Genomic DNA, 15,134 nt, shown 5'->3' on the forward strand with positions numbered 1-15,134 from the left:
ATAAAAAGTAAATAATCTGTGTTAGGTTAATGACCTTATAAATGCTAGTGTTGATGCAGGGAAGGGGACATGGATGGGGATAGTAAACTGTCCCTTTTGTGGATACTCTAGGTATGACAGTACAGATGAGTTAAGTCTGCCCTTTTTTTACCAGGGTAAAGTGAAAGTTTAAGGACGGAGGTTAGCTGTGGTAGGGGGAACAAGGGAGAAGTTAGTGCTTGACTGTGTGGTAATTGAGCAGATATAACTTGTGGCTTCCTTTATATGGCTTTCTTCTTTGAAAGTAACTTTTTCTTCCTTTTTATTTTTCCCCCCCCCCTCTTGGTTGTTTCAGGTGGAGGAGTGCACAAGTGAGAAACAAATAAAGAAGAGCCCTCTTCCATCTTCAGAAAGAAAACCTCTTAAGCTAGTCAGGAGCAGGTCTTTAGAAAAGTCCTTGGACCTGAATGAGAATGAAAATCTTCCAGAGAAGAGCAGTGCCTCAGATAGTGAAGAAGGTAAATATCTCAGTAATTGGGATCTGTAAGACAACCTGACTCTGGTGTGCCATCTTGCTTCTGGAGCAAGTTGGATAACTTTCTGATCTTACGAAAATTGTTTGCTTGTTTGGTCCACAGAATTGCAGCAGAATCATCTTTGTATCTTAGTTTCTGGGGAGAAAAAAATATTTTTACAGATGTTTAGAACAAAAATTGTGGTTTTGCTTTTTCTCCTTTGGTGGGTAAAGAGTTGCTAACAGTTTAAACTATAAAAAAAAGCTTATTGATAATGTGGTGGCTTTCACTTTCCATGCTCTGCCAGGTATTTCAAATCTTTTTTGTTTTCTTTCTTGGGAACTTCAGGGAAATACTTCAGCCTGTTCTCCAGCTTCTGAATCCTTCCCCCACCTTCCCTACCCCCACCTCTTTAAACTTCTACTTTCTCAAGGCATATGGGCTTCATGCAATATTGTTGATGGAGTAAACTGAGGAACTCACTAAAAGTCCAGGCAAGACAACTTCCTAGCTTTCAGGAGTGTATTGTGCATATTATGAATCTGATCTGAAGATGAAAAACCTTAACATGTATCTCGGAGCAGCTTATACTTTGTGTGCCAACAGAGTGAGTATCCTAATGGGTCCTAATATACAGCTCTCATAACTCATACCTCGTTACCCAGTACAAGATGAGAAGAAACTTGAATACCTTATTAGTGTAGAGGTTGTAACTTGACTGTTATGTGCTTCCTTTTCTCTTCTCACTGTAAAAGAGTGTAGCTGTATGTCTCAAAGTGGTTTTGGTATGAGTATTTTTGCTGTGTCCTGTGGAGAGAGTAAAGCCAGAGACTTCTACTGAAGTCTGTGGATGCTTGTTCTGTGGTCCCATGGCAGCTCCTGATGAGTTCTTGCTCTCTAAGGTGAGCTTTTCATGACTGGGGAACTTTTCTGTGTCAAAGGGCTGTAGCTGTTCAAACAGCTCACTTGAAGTTGTGGTGGGTGTTCTGTTAAGTATCCCGATCTTGGATTCTCTAAATGCCTTCAAAATGAGGTGTGTGCAACCTGGATTTGTTTGAATGGTATGGTGATGTCCAAATGAAGGACAGAAAACCTCAACAGTAGCAGTGTGCTCACTAGCAGCTGAATATTTCTTTCATTTGCAAAGAGGACCTACTTTCTTCACCTGTTGGTGGGAATAGAACAGTTCAGTTAGTTTGAGGCCAGTTCTTAATCTGTCTGAGGGACTTCACATCTCATCCTTTCCAACACAGTTGGCAACTGAAGTTGCTTACAGGTGTCATGTTGGGATCACTGTGGTGTCCAGGAAAATTTCAGTCATGGGTTGAATTGGCTGCCTGCAAGTTGTGATTATTGCCTGAGGGGCGGATATACTTCATAATCAACTAACTTTACTTTTGCTCACCCACACTGCTTCTGTGTTTACTTGAGTTTAGATTCAGCTCAGTGCAGGTCAGGTTGTATAACTTCTGTGAATATACCTACTTGAACAGGCTGCTGTTTATGCCATGCTCCTACACACCTAACAACCTTCAACAATTAATTGTTCACTCTGTCACAGGTGTCTTTTAGAGCAGCAAAAAGTTTTGGGCTTTGTATATTTTAGCTAGCTTGCAGTTTTCCTGTCCTCTTAGTACCATGTCTCTCTCCTGCCTCTGGATTTTATTTTTTATAGCAAAGGTATCCAGTGAAACTGATTGCAAATAGTGCTGTTGTCTTTCATGCTGCTGTTTGCCTAAATGATAGCAGTAAATACTCCCTGTCATACCTGGATTGGTGATGTTGAGTAAAGAGAATATATTCAACTGGAGAAGTCTTCTTAAAAGATAACTGACTTAATCCTGCTTAATTCTTCTCCCTCCCTGAAGAATTTTCTTACTCAGAGCAGAATTTTCTAGTCCCACAACATTAATTTCTTCTCTCAGATTCCCTTCTTCACACTTAAATTTTTTTTTCCTTCTGTTTCTCTGTTTTCTATTGCAGTTGTCCAATACTTGTGCAACCTGAATTCCTTAATTCGGACAAAACTAGCTTTCCCACGTGGTGCAAAGGTTTACCCATTCGATTAATCTCTTGGGTGTCCTTTGGCTCATACTGAGTCTGCCCATGGAGGTGGCCTTGCAAATAAAGTGAGGGGCAAATTCAAGAATGTTGGTTTCCAACTCTTAAGTCCTTCTGACACAGACAGGTGGAATGCCAAAGCCTTAGCAACACTGGTTTCCTTGCCCTAAACAATTCTCACATAGCTTACTGGAGGATGGGGGGGGGGTGGGGGTGTCTCACTGTGCACCAGTGGCCTATTCCTATTGACCTGCATTTTGCTGCTTTTTTGTTCAGTTTCATAAATTCAAGTATAAATCGCAAGCCGTTAAAAACTTTTGACTAAGCTAAAAAGTAATATCTGCAGTCTTGATTCTCGATTTCAAAACACAAATTTTAGTTCAAGCACAGAGTATCTATTTCCAAAACAGAGCCAGGAAATTCTGAATTTCCTCAAATTACTCTTTTGTATGTAAGCTTTGTATATACAACCACAATCATAGAATCATTAAGCTTGGAAGGGTCCTTAAAGATCATCAAGATCCAACCCCCCCTGCCATGAGCAGAGAACCCTACCTTTAGATCAGGTTGCACAAAACCTCATCCAACCTGGCCTTAAAAACCTCCAGGGATGGGGCATCAGCAACCTCCCTGGGCAACCCATTCCAGTTCTTCACCACCCTTATAGTGAAGATTTTCTTCCTAATATCTAACTGAAATCTCCCCTCTCTGTTTAAAACCATTGCCCCTTGTCCTATCACTATCTCCTCTGATGAAAAGCCCCTCCCCAGCTTTCCGGTAGGCCCCTTTCAAGTACTGGAAGGCCACGATAAGGTCTCCCCAGAGCCTTCTCTTCTCTAGGCTGAATAGCCCAAATTCTCTTAGCTTGTCTTCACAGCAGAGGTGCTCCAGGCCTTTGATCATCTTGCTGGCCCTTCTCTGGACTCTCTCCAATAGCTCCATGTCTTTCCTGTGCTGAGGGCACCAGAGCTGTACACAGCACTCCAGGTGGGGTCTCACCAGAGCAGAGCAGAGGGGCAGAATCACCTCCCTGGCCCTGCTGGCCACACTTCTTTTGATGCAGCCCAGGATGCAGTTGCTCTCTGGACTCCAGCACACACTGGTGGCTCATGTCGAGCTTCTCATCTACTACCACCCCCAAGCCCTTCTCCTCAGGCTCTCCAGTCATTCTTCCCCAGCCTGTATTTGTGCCTGGGGTTGCACCAACCCAGGTGCAGGACCTTGCACTTGGCCTTGTTGAACTTCATGAGGTTGGTATTGGCCCACCTCCAGCCTGTCAAGGTCCCTGGATGGCCTCCCTTCCCTCTTGGGTGTCAACCACACCACACAGCTTGGTATCATCAGCAAACTTGCTGAGGATACACTCAATTCCACTGTCCATGTCTCCAACAAAGATGTTAAACGACACTGGTCCCACTACTGACCCCTGGGGGATACCACTCTTCACCTGCCTACATTTGGACATTGAGCCATTGACCACAACTCTCTGGGTATGGCCATCCAGCCAATCTCTTATCCACCCAGTGGTCCATCTGTCAAATCCATGCCTTGTCAGTTTGGAGACCAGGATGTCATGTGGGACGGTGTCAAATGCCTTGCACAAATCCAGGTATATTACATCAGTTGCTCTGCCACCATCCACCATCTCTGTAGCCTTGTTGTAGAAGGCCACCAGATTGGTCAGGCATGACTTGCCCTTAGTGAAACCATGTTGGCTGTCACCATTCACCTCTTGATTTTTCATGTGCCTTAGCAGACTTTCCAGGAGGATCTGCTCCATGATCTTGCCAGGCACAGAGGTGAGACTGATTGGCCTGTAGTTCCCTGGGTCTTCCTTTTTCTCCTCTTTTAAAAATAGGGGCTATGTTCCCTTTTTTCCAATCAGCAGGAACCTCACCACACTGCCATGACCTCTCAAATATGATGGACAGAGGCTTAGCAATTGAATCCATCAGGACCTGTGGGTAAATCCTGTCAGGTCCCATAGATTTATACAGAATCACAGAATCTTAGGGGTTGGAAGGGACCTCGAAAGATCCTCTAGTCCAACCCCCCTGCCAGAGCAGAATCACCCAGACAGAGCACATCACACAGGAACGTGTCCAGGTGGGTTTTGAATGTCTCCAGTGAAGGAGACTCCACAGCCTCTCTGGGCAGCCTGTTCCAGTGCTCTGTCACTCTCACAGTAAAGAAGGTTTTTTTCTGATGTTTATGTGGAACCTCCTGTGTTCCAGTTTGCACCCATTGCTCCTTGTCCTATCACTGGACATCACTGAAAAAAGCCTGGCTCTGTCCTTCTGACACTCACCCTTAACATATTTGTAAACAATGATGAGGTCACCCCTCAGTCTCCTCTTCTCCAAGCTAAAGAGACCCAGCTCTCTCAGCCTTTCCTCATAAGGGAGATGTTCCACTCCCTTCATCATCTTTGTGGCTCTGAGCTGGACTCTTTCAAGCAGTTCCCTGTCCTTCTTGAACTGAGGGGCCCAGAACTGGACACAATATTCCAGATGCAGCCTCACCAAGGCACAATAGATGGGGAAGAGAACCTCCCTTGACCTACTAACCACACCCCTTCTAATACACCCCAGGATGCCATTGGCCTTCTTGGCCACAAGGGCACATTGCTGGCTCAGGGGCACCCTCCTGTCCACCAGGACCCCCAGGTCCCTTTCTCCTACACTGCTCTCCAGCAGGTCAGCCCCCAACCTGTACTGGTACATGGGGTTGTTCTTCCCCAGATGCAAGACTCTGCACTTGCCCTTGTTGAATTTCATCAAGTTTCTCCCTGCCCAACTCTCTAGCCTGTCTAGGTCTCGCTGAATGGCAAGCCCTAGCTTCCACCCCCTGTATGTTTCCTTCTTAAGTTGAAGCTTTTCTAGGAGCTGCCTACTCATCCACGCTGGCCTCTTGGAGTTTCTATTTGACTTCTTCTTAGTTGGGATGCAACACTTTTGGGCCTGGAGAAGGTGATCCTTAAATTTCAGCCAGCTTTCATGGGCCCCTCTACCCACCAGGATGTTATCCCAAGACACTCTTGATCAGATCCCTGAAGAGGCTGGAATCTGCCTTTCTGAAGTCAAGGGTAGTAACCTTGCTGCGAGCCCTCCTTGCTGCCCTAAGGATCTTGAACTCCCCCATTTCATGGTCATTTCATGGTCACTACAACCTAGGCTGTCATTGAGCTTAGTGTCCCTCACTAGCCCTTCCTTGTTGGTGAGGACTAGATCCAGCATATGCGACAATGCTCAGCAGCTTAAAATACTTGAAAGAAAGAAGGGAGAAGCAGGAAATTTGAGAGCAGTCTTTTGTGTTAGAAAGCTTTACTGTATATGGGGACAGAATACATTTTTTTAAATCTTGTTGCATAACTTGACAAACTTAGTGTATTGTTTCTATTTTTATTAACAACCACCTTAAAGGTGTGGTCTGCAGGAGATCATAACTGCTTGCACTGCAGTGCTGTGGGAAGAGTACAGTGTTGGCTTGACTTTTCTTGCAGGTAGGGATATCTGAGGTAGAAAATGTTTGAAGTACAGGGTGGCTGAAATGAGTTCAGCTCTGTTTTGGCTTTTTCCCCAGGATATGAACTTTTGGGTGTACAGTGTATGTAAGGAAGAGTAACCCTGTTATCTTACTGGCATTTCAATCAAAATGCCAAAAGCATGTATTTTGTTAAATATACAGCAGTATCGATTATTTGTTGCTTTGGGGTCTGGAGGATGTTTGAGTTTTGTAAAGGCATATGTGCTTGTTTTTTTTTATTTTGTGAACTGAAAAAAAAAAGCTAGCATTGTCACAGTGCTTATTCAATGCCTCCCCAAGTTAATTCTGAACTTAATCTTTTAAAGTATAGGAGAGCTCTCTGATAATAGTTAATACTGCTGATGCAGATTTAAAAAAGATGGTATTGGGAATGTGTTCACTCTAGGAACTGGTTTTATTGACTTGTTTTCAAGTGTATCTGGTTAAATGCTCCGACCTGCATATTCTTCATGCAGTGTGCAATTTTTCACCATCCCCAGTGGCATAGAAATCCTTAACAGTGCCAAGATTTGCATATATACATTTTGTTTTTCCTCTTCATCTTCTGCCAGCTCCATGGAGTGGAAAAATCAGCTGTCTTATTAATTTGTTTGATAACCTCTGCTCTTATTGGTTCAGCTTTTTTCTTTTTTATTTGCTTCTGGTGTGTGTTTAGTTTTGAGCTGTTGGTTGTTAATGGGAATTTTAGTAATGATTTTTTTTTCCTGCCCCCTTTCCCCATCTCTTTTCTTGCATTGCAGATGTTTTCAAACCTCTGCAGTCACTGGTGCATAATGGTATTATATTCAAACAGTATTTCATAGCTTGCCTTGCAGTGATGAAAATGACCTTATGAAGTGCAAGGCAATAGTGGGGAGGGAACAGACTTGCTGTCTTCATACTGAACCAGGGCACTTGGAGTAACATGTTTGCTTCTGGATTTTTGGGTCCATGGGGATCCTAACCTGAAGTCAGCATAATCTCATGTTTTCTTATCAGACAGTAGCTCCAATTCATCTATAAATGTATTCAGGCTAGTGCTTGATAACTGCATACTGCTCAGGGGTTAAAAGTTGAAGAGTTAGATTGATATCTAGATACCTGCACAAAACATTTTGTTCATAAAGCAGTGTTTCTATGCCAGTCCTAGGTAAAATGTTTGATGTTGCTCTAATACTGAGATAAAGAAAAGGCAGACAAGTTTACTGTGTGAGTTAAAACAAAAGAAAACAATAGACAAACATACATATTCATTTCTGGCAGCGATGAATAGTTAGTTTTCTATTCTGTTCAAATAGCAAGCATGTGTACTGTGTTTTTTTTTCTTTTGCTACGCTGCTGTTTTTGTTCATGGCTTCATTTAGGATTTCTACAGACAAACTTGTGAGAAGCCCAGATGGGTATGACTTGAAGCTTGTCAAGCTCTCAGTGTATGCAGTAACTTAATTCCACAAATGTGGAACTCACAGCAGCATTCTTACATGCACCTTCTAGATCTACCATCTGAAACATTTCCAGGCTTTCTGGAAAACAGCTATTTGAATCCTAGTGTCTAAAGTGATTGATGGGCCAACCCAGTTTCAGCTTGGATTTTATGAAAATCCTGCTTTGTGTGATAATTTTAATTTATTTTGCTTGTTCCAAGAGCTGAGAGGGGTTCTAAGTAAAAACATATTTCTCAGTAGATACTCTAATGCACTTGCCACTTTGTTGGCTATTATTAGAGACATGACTAGATGGAAATAGTGTAAGCAAATCAGCTAACAGGAAATTCTGTACAGACCCATGGATGCACTTGCGTAAGAGTTGGTACAAAGAGGACAGAGTTCATGCTTGAAGAGTAAAACGTCTCAGGAGCAGGGTCTGTACCTTCAGGTAATGGTGTATGGGCCTTGTTGATTTTGTAAGTTGCTGTGGCTTACTAAATTTCCTCACAGCAGCAGAAGCATAGTAGCTGTCCTCAGGCCTTTCAGAGGAACATAGAGTAGTGACATTTAGCTAAGCCTTGCTGGGGCACAGGTAACTTATGTTATCATGTATTTGCTAAGACATATACAAATAGCTGTCAGAGCTTATCTGATGCATGGTGACTTGATCATGTGTCTGAGTCTTTGTATTTATTTTGTTTTAAGCGATAGCACATTCCTTGGGCACATCAAGGTCCAGCTGGGCAAGACTCAACCAGAGTAACTAGGTTTTAATTACCTAGGGTCTGGCTCTATGCATGTTAGCTGATGTGCAGCAGGCAAAGGGGATGCCAGCAGCAGTATCTGAAACTGGTCGTGTCACTGAGCAAAAGAGAGGAAGCAGGGAGTGCACCTAAAAGAAGAGGTCTGTAATGTTGAGGCCTTGTTAGCTGAAGCTTAATTCACTCAGACTGCATTTTAATGGAATCGGGCTCAGCTCTGAGAGGAAATACAGTGAACCTAAGCTGAAAACCCAGGCTGAATTTTTGTCCTCCTGCACAATGTTTCAGCACAGCAGAATCTGTATTCTAGCAAGTAAAGATTGCATATTGGCTGGTTAAATAAACCTTTTAAAATGTGTGCCTGCTTTCTGCCTCACCTCACAATTGTATAGACTTAAAATTGCATAAGCAGGGCACAGCATGGGAAGGAAGTCTAGCTCTTGTGCGAGTTCAAAAATAGGGCACTCATGCTTCACTTTTGGGGTCCTACATTGAAGCCTGATTAGGTCAAAGGGAACTTTATTTGAGACAGATGTATAACAGGGCTTTTAGCAGGCTAGAAACAGCACTAGAGTAGAAGTCTGTTCAGAGTCAGAATTGGATTTCACTGGGAGCTGTTGTGTTTAGTTGCTGCATTCGCATTTATCAATATCAATACTGACTGCTACCAAGCAGTAATGTTTTAAGTGCTGTAACCTTAGCCTATAGGCAGCATGTGAACTATAGCTTGATATTCAAGCTACCTTTACATTGGTTGCTGGTACTGACCTTTGCTAGCTTTGAGCATTCATTTTTATCAGTTGAAAGGTTAGGCATCCTGGCTTCTGTTTTGCTTTTGCAAGATTTGCTGTCAGGCTTTTTGTTTAATTTCAGTGATGTGTGGGTTTTTTTGGGTGTGTTTTTTTGTTTTATTAATAATTATAGCTTAGGATGGACTTGTTTCTAAAACATAAGCAAATTGAGCTGGGGTTGGCATAGGAAACCACTTGGCCTCCAGGATTATAATTCTATCCCTTATCTCTTGCAAGAGCAGCTGAGACAACCATGAAGCTGAGTCATGCCAGCAACCAACAAGAAGCAGAAATAGCAAAGATCAGTGCAGCAGCCACAGAATGTCACTGGTGTGCTTGTTGTTGGTTTTGAGATGGAGAGTGGTTATTAAGCATCTTGGTGCACTTTTCAAGGCTGCAAAATGAAGCAGGGCACCTCTCGCTTTCCTCTTACAAATAGATATGGAGGAAGGAACAGTTTGAGGAACTGTTTGGAAGTCTGTACTTAGCCTCTCAGTCTATGGACATTGCTAGCATTTACAGATATTAAAAAACACAATTCTGAAGCAAGTTAAAAGTAAGAAGAAAGCAAGTATGTTTTCACTGTCCTAATTGCTATGCACATGTCCTTTGTATAATAGACACATGCGTTAATGAAGATTATGCTACTTGTTTGTCTTCCCCAATGTTTCTTGTAGGATTAGTGGAATATTGAAGGCAAAACTAAAGGGATGGGACCTTGTGATGTTGTTTTAGCAATTTGTTTGCATGGGGAAATCAGGGTAAGGGGGCCTAGAAAATAATCTCTGGACTTTGCTCCTGAAGACAACCTACCTACCAAATAATGTGCTGATATCATTACTGGGTTTCTGAGTGAGAAACAAATGCTGATGCCAAATTGGGAGGGATTTGAGCTGTCATAAAGCTTAGAATGCTATAAAGCTTCTTCATAATACTGCTCTTTTCTTAACCTGATCTCTCTGCCTTTCCTTAGCAGTGAAGGAGACTGTCTCGGAGAATGATCTCTATGGGAGACTTTTTATAAACAGAGTTTTCCACATCACTGCAGACAAGATGTTTGAAATCCTTTTCACCAATTCTCACTTCATGCAGAGGTTTCTCAATTCCAGGAGTATAGTAGGTAATACACTCTTCTCCTTTCTGTTCATGTTGCAAACTCTCATCAATTATTAATAAAACATCTCAACCTCTGAGAAATACTTAATAGGGCTAAGTCGAATTTTAAGTTTCTTTGTGCTTTAAAAGAGTTTAGAAGCTTTTAAGCTCCACTATGAGAGAGAATGTTTAAAGCTAGCCTGTTGTTGCTGTAGATCAGTCACATCTCAGAGGAAAAACCTTGTTTCAGTGCACCACAGAACTACACCTTAATACCTGATTTTTGGGTAGGCTATCAACTTGATGCACTCTCGGGGGTATTTCTCATTACATTGTGTCCCAGAAATAGGAAAATGTGTATGGCTGGTACACAGGCAAAATCATTGCATGCTCCTAAATGGTACTCACAGGCCTTAATTTTCTGGATGAGTGAGTTTTATTCACTGAAATCATAAGAACAGAAAATTAAGTAAAAAAGTTTAATATTTATTCAGTGTCACCTTGGAGGGCAAAGTGGCAAAAGCTTTTGATAATGTTAAGTGAATCTATTCAATTTTAGGCAGATGGGAAAAGACATATTTCCATTTAATTAGTTACTCTTCTCCCCACCAAGTCTCTTTCAGTAGACTCGGGTTCAGCTGCTTAGTGCTTCACCTATGTTCGTAATTGAGCTACAATATTCCCTTTTCCTGCAAAAAACCCACAACTATTTGGATTCAGTTTTCTGTCTCTCTCCCCACCACTGATCTTAAACTGTTGAGATATGAAAGGGCAGAGATAATGCCTTTTGGGTAATCTGCATGTGAGATTTTGTGTAATTTCTCATCTAGATGCTGTATCAACCCCTTGGAATAGAGATTCCAGTGGTAATCAGTTGAGGACTTTGACATACACTGTAACGATTAACAATCCACTTTGTGGGAAGTTCACAACTGCAACTGAAAAGCAGGTACTGTGTGCATGTGTGTCTGTTGGGTGCCCTTTAAAGCAAGGGCTTTAGGTCAGCCCTGCAGTCTGTCAGAGATCTGACCTTGGATTAGAGTTTAGTGAGCTGAATGTGCATCTGCAGTTTAAATGGAGCATCTATCAAGGTAGCTTGCTGCCCCTCTTGCTATCAGTGAGCAAAATACTGGTGAAACCAGAGAGGCTTTCTGCTTTTACAGATGGCTTTAAACTTCTCCCACGAAGTCTGACTTCTGAAAAGTATTAAAATCTCTTATGAATCTTGGAGGTGAAAAGATACAATGAAAAGCTTTCACTTTTGGGCTTCCCAGTATGAGAGAGAGAGAGAGAGAGAGAGAAAATCCAGCGAAGGGCTGCTAAGATGGTTAAGGGACTAGAGTATCTCTGTGGTTGGACTCAATGATCTGAAAGGTCTTTTCCAAACTAAATTGTGACTATGGTTCTCTGATATGAGAAATGGCTGAGAGCTGGGATGGTTCAGCCTGGAGAAGAGAAGGCTCCAGGGGAGTCTTACAATGTGTATAAGTATCTGATGGGAAAGTGCAAAGAAGATTGAGCCAGGCCTGCATCACCAAAGGCCATACCTTTCAGTTGTGCCCAGTGATGGGACCAGGAGTGATGGGCACAAACTGGAACACAGGTGGCTCCCTCTGAACATTAGGAAACACTTTTATTCTGTGAGGGTGACAGAGCACTGGAACAGGCTGTCCACAGAGGCTGTGGAGTTTCCTTCCATGGAGATACTGGAAAGCTATTTGAACATGTCCTGGGTAAACAGCTGTAGCTGACTCTTCTTGAGCAGGATTCTTGGACAAGATAACTACCAGAGGTGCCTTCCAATCTCAACCGTTCTGTAATTCTACTTTGGGAAAGGTCTTATAGGTCATTCTCAAAGAAGAGATGTGGTCTTGAGTCAGTGGCCAGCCCTGCATCTGGTGCTTGAAATGGCAGTGGGGAAGTACTACTGTTGCCTATCATGGCTGTAGCGGGAGCCACCTTCTCTTTCTGCACCCCAGTTATACCTGCTGTTCTTAACTGAGTTTTATTGTGCTTGTTCAGTCTTTCTCCGTAGTCCAATTCACTTGGAGTTGTTTGATCTAGCCTAAGGAATTCAGACCAAAATGAATGGGAAAAAAAGGCACTATACCTTCTTATTTTAAATTTCTTTTATGGTAGATCCTGCATAAGCAAAGCCAGAAAGGTCAATCTTATCAGGTGGATGCTGAGGTACTGACCCATGATGTCCCCTACCATGATTATTTCTACACTGTGAACAGATACTGCATCAGCCGCACATCCAGTCACAAGTGTCGATTACGGTGAGCATGAGTGGTGCAGAGTGGGAGGGGAGAAGTCAAGGCAAGTATGGCATGGGTTGATGAAGTGGGCTTATCAAAAGATCTGCCAACAGTGTAGAGATTGTCAGTTTCTCTTGAAGCTGAGCATCTCTTCTGTAAAATAAACTTGGTTTATCTCCTGTCACATGTGTGCTGCACTTAGATCTCATTAATTCAGTGAGAAGTAAACTCCTATGTTGACTCTATGAGGTACAGAACTCCTCTTCAAGGCTGAACTGGGTTCTGACTGGTATTAGCATTTTTGAGTGCAGCTGTGTGAGTGGGATACATAGGAACTACTTCAGATGTTTTATTACAAAGTTTCCCAGATACCCTTGGTAGGGGCCTGCAGATGGTCGCACAGGAAGGTGCAGGGAAGATGGAGCATACTTACCTTTGCAGGGAGGATATTCGAGCAAATTGTACTTTGTTACTAAACTCTGCTGATGTAGGGGAGTCTTAAGAGGCACTTTCCTTTCCTCTCTCTGTTTGTTGAAAATGACAGAAGTAATCAAGCTCCATAATCACTGTATTTGTGTGACTTTCTGATGATGTAATCCTTGGTAGTTTTTGTGTTGTCTTTATTAAGTCCTTTTATCTCAAACTTCAATACCCAAGTAAGCAAGCCTGGATTTTGTTTTGGCTTATCTCGGGCTATAAAAGTACTGAAGACTCCCTCTCCGCTGGGAGGAGAAGGGAAGAAATATCTTTGCACAACTGTTTGGATTGTTTTTTTTAAGTGAGTCATTCTTCTTCTTTGAGGACTATATTTGTTTTATCTGAGAGACAGGGCAATCCTAGGGTAAGAGCAAAAACCTATGTTTCAATGTGGTGCACAGAGCATGTATGTATAGAACAAGGTAGAGTTACAGCTGGCTTTATTATATTGTGCTTAAAATGGCTCAAAAACTCTATTTAAAAGATTTTTTTTGTTGTTAGACTAGAAACATAGTCTTACATTAATTATCTGAAGATGTTGAAAAAAGTGTGTTCTAGGATGGTCAGTGTTCTTGACTTTAGTGAAAATCACAGGCTATTCTTTTGTCTCTTATGAAGAACTGTGGAATTCATTCAGTTGTTAGAAGTGGCCCTCTGAAGTATTCTACTCCACTTCATTTTTGTTCTGGAAACATTATTGATTAGCTTGACCTGGGGAATACAAGGCAGAAAAGTGTCACTTCCACTCTGTCATGTTTGCAGAAAGACACATTTTAATTTCTGTCTACTCAGGGTAGGGTCTGAGTACTTCGTGCATGAGTAGTGATGATGAATTTCACCTGCTCTAATTGCAGTGCCCATGTAGTACATCATGTGTACACATATGGAGTAAAAACCAAGCCTTTATAATCTGAAAGCCTGACGCATATTTTAAATGTATTTTAAAATTATAATGCTTCAGAGGAGATAAATTCTTTGCTGGTCTGAAGGAAAACACTTCAAAATGTTTCCCAGAATTTGGAAAATTGAATGTCCTGAAGATTTAGCTAAGTATGTTGTCTTTGCTGCTTTGTGTCTCTTGCCTTGCTTCAATGTCAGTTGCTGCCCATGTGGAAGGCCAAGGCAAGTTCCAGTTGGTATTTCAGATTATGAACATGATCATAAACTAGAGACCTCTATCTGATTAAGAGATTTGTGCTATCACTGTGCTACCCAGAAGAGCAATCTTTCGCTCTCTTTATTAGGGTTTCTGCAGAAGTGAAGTACAGGAAACAGCCTTGGGGACTTGTCAAGTCTGTAATTGAGAAGAATACCTGGGGAGGAATACAAGAAAACTTCAAACAACTCGGTGAGGCATTTTATTCTTTGGTAGAAGGGGGGCTAGCTTTCCTATGTATGTTTTTACATGTGTCAAACTTGATTCTGAGTGGTTTGAAAAGGCAACACCAAAGGAATCTCCAATTCAGAAGTTCCTGTCATCTGCCAATTCCAGGTTGTAAAGGAAGCCTCGTAGCTTAAAGTTAACAAGGAGCTCTTGTGTACCTTGTCATAATTGTTTTCTGAAGGAAACATGAGGTGCAGCAGAAAAGCTGTTGCTGTCAACTGCATGTGCCTATCTTTAAGTATTTCCTTGACTGTGGGTATGAGGACAGAAGCAGTGGCACTCAGCAGGCTCCCTGGCTGTGTCTGTTGACAGCCTGGCCAGTCACGGCTGCAGGCTCACAGACTAACACAGTTCCTTGTCTCAGTCTAACAGTGTCCTGAAGTGCTCCTCCAAGGGCTGTCTAACATACTATTAAACAATCCTGCACAGACTGATTGTACATCATGACTGAAAAGTGTCCTTAGTACCATCCAGCAAATAGGATGGGTAGTACAGGTCAAGAGGTAGTAAATTGCCTGCTCTAAGTTACTAGAAAGTGAGCTTATTCTTCTCACTCCTGCCCGTATCTCACAGTTTAAGTCTGCAGTGCTAGGCTTTTCAGCTTTCCTTTTGAAAGTTCAGTAACCTTGTTCTTTCCACTGCAGAATCAGATCTCCTAATGGAGGAATATGCAATTAATCAGTCCATAGAAGACTCTGGAAAATTAGTTGCCCTGAGACGAAGACGACGCACTTTACACCGGAGTCTGGCAGAATCGCTTCCCAAACGTTCATCCCAGCACTCCTCTGGTGACATGGGAGTAGAGTCCCAGGGCAACATAATAGGTAGGAATTTTTATGTCAAGTGTTCTCCAAAAGG

General features: G+C 42.3%; 1 protein-coding gene across 11 annotated transcripts in view; it reads left to right on the forward strand.

The window, feature by feature from the left end:
• GRAMD1C (GRAM domain containing 1C) overlaps window positions 1-15,134 on the forward strand; it is a 57,165-nt gene that overhangs the window by 37,122 nt on the left and 4,909 nt on the right. For 9 of the 11 annotated variants that reach the window (XR_007889447.1, XR_007889449.1, XR_007889448.1 and 6 more), the window contains exons 9-14: window positions 335-497; window positions 10,033-10,179; window positions 10,985-11,103; window positions 12,294-12,436; window positions 14,137-14,240; window positions 14,921-15,100. Coding sequence is in view for 8 of the 11 variants with exons in the window: in XM_051619110.1 (XP_051475070.1) it covers window positions 335-497; window positions 10,033-10,179; window positions 10,985-11,103; window positions 12,294-12,436; window positions 14,137-14,240; window positions 14,921-15,100 (856 nt within the window). In the remaining 3 variants the exon portion in view is untranslated. The remainder of the gene's footprint in view (window positions 1-334; window positions 498-10,032; window positions 10,180-10,984; window positions 11,104-12,293; window positions 12,437-14,136; window positions 14,241-14,920; window positions 15,101-15,134) is intronic. The other 2 variants (XM_051619119.1, XM_051619190.1) reach the window with 1 other exon arrangement.

Source organism: Apus apus, chromosome 1, assembly GCF_020740795.1.
Source record: "Apus apus isolate bApuApu2 chromosome 1, bApuApu2.pri.cur, whole genome shotgun sequence".
Lineage (NCBI taxonomy): Eukaryota > Metazoa > Chordata > Aves > Apodiformes > Apodidae > Apus > Apus apus.